The sequence below is a fragment of the Chiloscyllium plagiosum genome, unplaced genomic scaffold (genome assembly GCF_037043375.1).
Source record: "Chiloscyllium plagiosum isolate Xiang-an unplaced genomic scaffold, Cpla_swu_hap1 HiC_scaffold_27, whole genome shotgun sequence".
Lineage (NCBI taxonomy): Eukaryota > Metazoa > Chordata > Chondrichthyes > Orectolobiformes > Hemiscylliidae > Chiloscyllium > Chiloscyllium plagiosum.
In genome coordinates, this window is record NW_028270165.1 from 70,158,515 (window position 1) to 70,164,989 (window position 6,475).

Below are 6,475 nucleotides of genomic sequence, written 5' to 3' on the forward strand. Positions count from 1 at the left end.
CTGATGAGTAACCCACCCAGACCCATTTCCCTCTGGCTTGTAGGCCAAAGGGGCTGAGCCTCATTCCTGATGAGGAGCTTATGTTCGAAACGTCAATTCTCCTGCTTGTCGGATGCTGCCTGACCGGCTGTGCTTTTCCAGGTCCACACTCCCAACATTTAAGAAAGTGTCTAGTTAACAATAGTGATAATCCAGCAGTTTCCCTCACTGTCATCTCCAGAACTGACCAGATTAATTGCTGTCTATTTCACAACCTGTGATTTCCTTTCGTTTCTCCTAATAACTGTTTTGTTTTTGAAAGGTTGATTTGCAATTGAAACCGCATCCAGATCTGACAGTCACTCTGTTTCTCATAACTTAATTATCTTATTATTTTGAACTTTGAAGAGAAAAATCATCGTTGACATGCGGGAGGAACCCGTATTGTCTGCGCGTGGAAGTGTCTGCGAAGATTCATCTAAGATGTCCAGACGCCAGTGCAGTCACGCTGGGGAGAGACTGTGGAAATGTGAGGATTGTGGGAAGGCATTTCTTGATCCATCCGTGCTGAAAATCCACCAACGCAGTCACACTGGGGAGAAACCATTCACTCACTCTGATTGTGGGATGGCATTCACTCGGTCACCCAACCTGCGAATACACCAGCGGGTTCCCACAGAGGAGAGACCATTCACCTGCCCAGTTTGTGAGAAAGCGTTCGCTCATTCAGCCAGCCTACTCATACACCAGTGGGTTCACACTGGGGAGAAACCATTCACCTGTTCTCAATGTGGCAAACGATTCACTCATTCATCTAAACTCCTGGAACACCAGCATGTTCACACTGGAGCGAGACCGTTCACCTGCTCCAATTGTGGGAAAGGATTTACTAACTCATCTAAACTGTGGAACACCAGGGCTTTCACTCTGGGGAGAGACCATTCAGCTGCTCTGTGTGTGGGAAGGGATTCACTCGGTCATCCAAGCTTCTGGAACACTAGCAGGTTCACACTGGGGAGAGACCCTTCACCTGTTCTGTGTGTGGGAAAGTATTCACTCAGTCATCCAGCCTGCGGTTACACCAGCGAGTACACATGGAAGAGAGAGCGTTCACCTGTTCTGAATGTGGAAAAATATTTATTCACTCATCTAAACTGCTGAAACACCAGGGAGTTCACACTGGAAAGAAAGCATTCACCTGTTCTGAGTGTGGAAAAGAATTCACTCACTCATGTAGACTGCTGATACACCAGCGACTTCGTACTGGAGGAGACCATTCAACTGTTCTGTATGTGGAAAAGGATTCAATTGCTCATCTGATCTGCTGATACACCAGCGAATTCACACGGGGGAAAGACCATTCAGCTGTTCTGAATATGGGATGGGATTCATTCGGTCATACAACCTGCGGATACACCAGTGGGTTCACACTGGGGAAAGATCGTTCATCTGTTCTGAATGTGGAAAAAGATTTAATGGCTCATCCGTTCCGCTGAAACACCAGTAAATTCATACTGAGGAGAGACTTTTCATCTGTTCTCAATGTGGAAAAGGATTTAATCACTCATCTGATCTTCTTAAACACCAGCGAGTTCACACTGGAGAGAGACCATTCACCTGCTCAGATTGTGGGAAGGGATTTATCCAATCATCTAGCCTGCTGAGGCATCGAAGAGCTCACACTGGGCATCGAAGAGCGCCATTCATCTGCTCCAAATGTGGGAAAGCATTCACTCAGTCAACAATCCTGCTAATACACCAGCGAACTCACATGATAGAGAAACCATTCACCTGTTCCGATTGTGGGAAGGGATTTACCCAGTCGTCCAACCTGCGGAGACACCAGCGAGTTCACGCTGGGGAGAAATAGTCACTCAGTCAACTCACTTGCCGATACACCAGCCTATTCACTCTACAGAGAGACCATTCACTTCTTTTGGATGTGGGAAGGGATTTCAAACTGTTAACGCAACAGTGAAATGACACTGAGTGGATCCCGTTCACCTGCTGTGTTTGTGTAAAAGGCTTTGCTGTTTGCGAACACACCAGCAAATTCACAAAGAAGCAGAGGTGAAGGGTTTTGCTTTCACTGACACCAAGGAATGAACATTGGTCATGGGCTGTCTGCCTTGGTGTTATTAAATCCTGCTCTATTAAAGGGGCTGATTATTGAGGATAAAACATTGATACAATTGTGTATCTGCAGGATGGGTTTTGAAAATAATCACAATGTCAATGTACATCAACACATGCCAGGTAAAGACTGTCCACCTGCATATTGTTTGCAAAGTGACTCTGTGACTCATCAGGACTGATTAAACAGCAATGCATTCTGTAGTAATTGTCAGTGTTGGGTTTTGATGCTATTGTTATCCAAACCATGCTTTCTGGCTCTATTCCCGATGATGTTCGTAAACAGCACCAGTTCAGTTACCTATTTGGGATAAAAATAATACAAACCAGCTTTTTGTTAAAACTAGGTTGCCTCAAGTCTTTTGCTTATCTCTGAGGCACTCGGAATTATATAATCAGTGCCTTTCACAGGAGCAGTTTGGAGAAGGCATAACGAGGCTGAGATATAACCTGAAATGCTGGAAATTTAGTTAAAAGCAGTTGGGGTGCATGCAGCTTAACCTGGCAAGCAAATGGGATTCAGAGAGAATGTCCCAAAGTCTAATAAGAAAAGACGAGAATTAGCAAATTAATCAGAAAGGCATCGACATTACAGGTCAGTTCAGGTACAAGAGAGTTTGACATGGTTGAATGGCATTAACTTTAATGCTACCAGTATGACGAATCAGGCAGATAGGTTGATGATACAAATTAAAAATGGGGCATGAATACATTGCAGTCACTGAGACATGGTTGAGAGAGAGGTAGAATACAGGGTCTTCATATGAGATGGTGAAGGAAACCATAGAACAGAAGGTGTCACAATTTTGTTTAGATTAGATTAGACTACTTACAGTGTGGAAACAGGCCCTTCGGCCCAACAAGTCCACACCGACCCTCCGAAGAGCAACCCATCCAGACCCATTCCCCTACATTTACCCCTTCACCTAACACTACGGGCAATTTAGCTTGGCCAATTCACCTAACCTGCACATTTTTGGACTGTGGGAGGAAACCGGAGCACCCGGAGGAAACCCACACAGACACTGGGAGAATGTACAAACCCCACACAGTCAGTTGTCAGAGGCAGGAACTGAACCCGAGTCTCTGGCGCTGAGAGGCAGCAGTGCTAGCCACTGTGCCGCCCCAATTTATTGCAGCAATAAGGAGAGATGACATCCTGGAAAATTCCTTCATTAAATCTGGATGGGTAGAACAAATAGAGCTAGTAAGGAGGCAAATTTCAGGGAAGTGTAGAAGTAATAGGGTTGTGATAGTTGGGAATTTCAACTTCCCCCAGCATTAACTGTGGTTGTCATAGTGTGAAAGGTTTTGAGGAACTTTTAAAGTGATCCAGTACAACTTTGAAGCCAGTATTTAAAAGTCTCAACAAGAAAGGGGTAAGTCCTGGACTTAACTATAGGTAACAAAAGCAGACAAATTGTTGAAGTATCAGTGGGGGAGCACTTTGCAAACATTTCGCCGAACTCTTAAAACGATTCAGGATTGTTATGGAAAAGGACAAGGATGGACTTCAAATCAAAGTTTGAAATTTGGTGATATTAATAAGATCGAATTTGATTTGGCCAGAGTGCATGGGGAGCAGATATATTCAGGGAAATGTGCAAGAGGAAAGCTATCACGTGAACATGAATTGATGCACCAAGTAAAATAAAGGAAAATGCTCAGTTGTTTTACAGGTACAATAATGGTTAGAGAATAAGGAAGGAAAGAGTAAGGCCCATTAAATTCAATCACATACCTCTCCTTGATTCGTCTCCCTCACCAGTGAACACTGACACAAAGTATTGTTATGGACCAGGCCAGACCCTCTCAAGACCTTTCAAGGAAATAGCTGAGACCCTAACTTCAGTAGTTGTTTTGAGCAGCTGAACAGTGGATATTCCAGCTGGTCAAAACCCCTCGGTTTCAAACAAAACAGAATTTGTGTAACACACAAACAAGAGAGAACGGAACACAAAATAACTTAAGCTATCCGAAAACCCAACAGATTAAGCTAACCTAATGATGCTGTTCCAAGTTCCTGCAACAATCCCCATGTAGACCGCTTGGCAAAAAAAGGTAAAGTCAAACACCGGGTCTCATTGGAGAGAGAGGCGGCAGAGAGATTGTGTGTGGAACCTTCCTCCATGGAGCGGTTCCTCTCACCAGCAGCCTCAAAAACCGACTAACTGCATGCTTTGAACAGCCAGACTGCTAAAATTTTTTTAAAAACCCAAACCGAATCAAAGCTGAGCTGGGACAACTGGCCGCTCCTCTTTCATGGTATAAGTGTCTTTAAACTTGAAAGACTTTTGCCTGAGGCAGTACCAGTTCGCTATAATTAAATTAGCCCTAAAACCCATCCAAACTGGATATCTTGGCAAATCTACCTTATACAACAGTTTTGGGGAAAAAAAACAGACGACACAACTTTGTTAAAGGAGCAGCATTACTACAGTATTCACTTAGAACCAGGCCTACGTCCTTTGGTACCACGCACACATTGCTGCTGTAGTCCTTAAAGAAATTAGCATAGAGAGAGAAAAGGTTTTGAGTCACCTGGCAGGCTGAAATGTGGATAAGCCTCCAGAGTCAGGTGAAATGTATCTTATGTTGTTGGGGCGACAAGTTGTTGGGTTGAAACAGCAGATGTGCTTGCAAAAAGTTTCAATTCCTGTTCGGGCTGCCCATTGCTGTGCAGTACGTGATGGTTCCTGACAGTAACATTTACTTTCAAGGTTTCTGACTGCGCACAATTTACAGATAACAGCATGTAACATTTGAGTGACAATAGCAGCTCTGTAAGATATAGGTAATAATAGAGCGGCACTGTGGCTCAGTGGTTAGCACTGCTGCCTCACAACACCAGGATCCCAGGTTCGATTCTTGCCTTGGGTGACTGTCTTTGTGGAGTTTGCACATTCTCCCCGTGTCTGTATGGGTTTCCCCTGGTGCTCCGGTTTCCTCCCACAGTCCAAAGATGTGCAGGTCAGGGTGAATTGGCCGTGTTAAATTGCCCATAGTGTTAGGTGCATCATTTAGACGAAATCGGTCTGGGTGGATTACTCTTCAGAGGGTTGGTGTGGACCTGTTGGGCCGAAGGGCCTGTTTCTACATTGTAGGGAATCTAATCTAATTATAACATTTATCATTTCACTCTAAATAAGAACATTTCACACTCGCTAGCTGTTTAATCAATAATTAAAGATATAGATTCTGAATTAGTTATGGAAAGGAAAAGATTCAAACCGGATGACATAATTAATAATTACTTCAGTGAGCATGGCACAGAAAGCTGGTGTCTCTGTTTCTCTCCCCATTTCTCACTGTCACTCTCTCTCTCTCTCTCTCTCTCTCACATATGAACATTTTCCGACATTCTTCCAATTTCACTTGTCAAGAAGGAATGAATACAGAGATGACTTGTTCGCTAAAGAATTCTAACACGAGGTGTAACCACATAACTTTGTTGAAACTGATAAAAACAATCAATGTTCTTTTGTATTTTCTGAAATTAGAAATTTAAAAGTTCCTGAAATCCAATTGGTTGGCAGTTAACACAGTGCAGCTGGCAGTTGTGACTTGAATATAGTATTTATTGTGAAAAACCTCAAGGGGAGAGAGAGAAGAATCTGGAAAACATCACGAAGGACCAGGGGTGGACCACAAGCCTGTCCATCTCAGTTATAACCAAGCTTGAACTATGTAAGATACTGTACCCAAGAGGCAATTACAGAGCGTCATCTTGGTATCGCTGATCAATAGTAATCAAAGTGCAGGGGGCGGCGGGGGGAGGGGAGAAGTTCATTTGCACTGTAGGATTGAAGTGTATAAGTTAAGACATGCTGAAGATTGGTGTGTGCCTTTTGGTTTTGAGCTGTAAATCACAAATAAGCATCACCTGAATCCGACTCTGACATTCATGGAAAACAGATTGGCGTACTCTGGCAGGATCACTATAGGAACTTAGAACTTGCCATAGACTAGACACCCATTTCAGCACCCAAAGAAGTAAGGATGCCAAGTTTATCTTTAAGGTTAGATTAGATTCCCTACAGTGTTGAAACAGGCCCTTCAGCCCAAGTCCACACCGACCCTCTGAAGAGGAACCCACCCAGACCCATTTCCCTCTGATTCATGCACCTCACACTATGGGCAACTTATGGCCAATTCTTTTGGATTGTGGGAGGAAACCGGAGTACCCGGAGACATGGAAACCCATGCAGACATGGGGAAAATGTGCAAACTCCGCACAGACAGTCACCCATGGCTGGAATCGAACCTGGCTCCCTGGCGTTGAGGCTGCAGTGCTAACCACTGAGCCACCGTGCCACCCTTCTTGATGAGTTGTCTGAACTTGACGGTCTCTCTATTCATGTAA

The 6,475-nt window shown here is 44.0% G+C and overlaps 1 protein-coding gene across 1 annotated transcript in view; it reads left to right on the forward strand.

Annotated features, from left to right (window-relative positions):
• Nucleotides 1-2,620, forward strand: part of LOC122543593 (uncharacterized) — a 34,410-nt gene extending 31,790 nt beyond the window's left edge. The window contains exon 2 of the mRNA XM_087974873.1: nt 388-2,620. Coding sequence (XP_087830999.1) covers nt 406-1,140 — 735 coding nt within the window. The 5' untranslated portion in view covers nt 388-405 and the 3' untranslated portion in view covers nt 1,141-2,620. The remainder of the gene's footprint in view (nt 1-387) is intronic.
• Nucleotides 2,621-6,475: the final 3,855 nt, after the last annotated feature.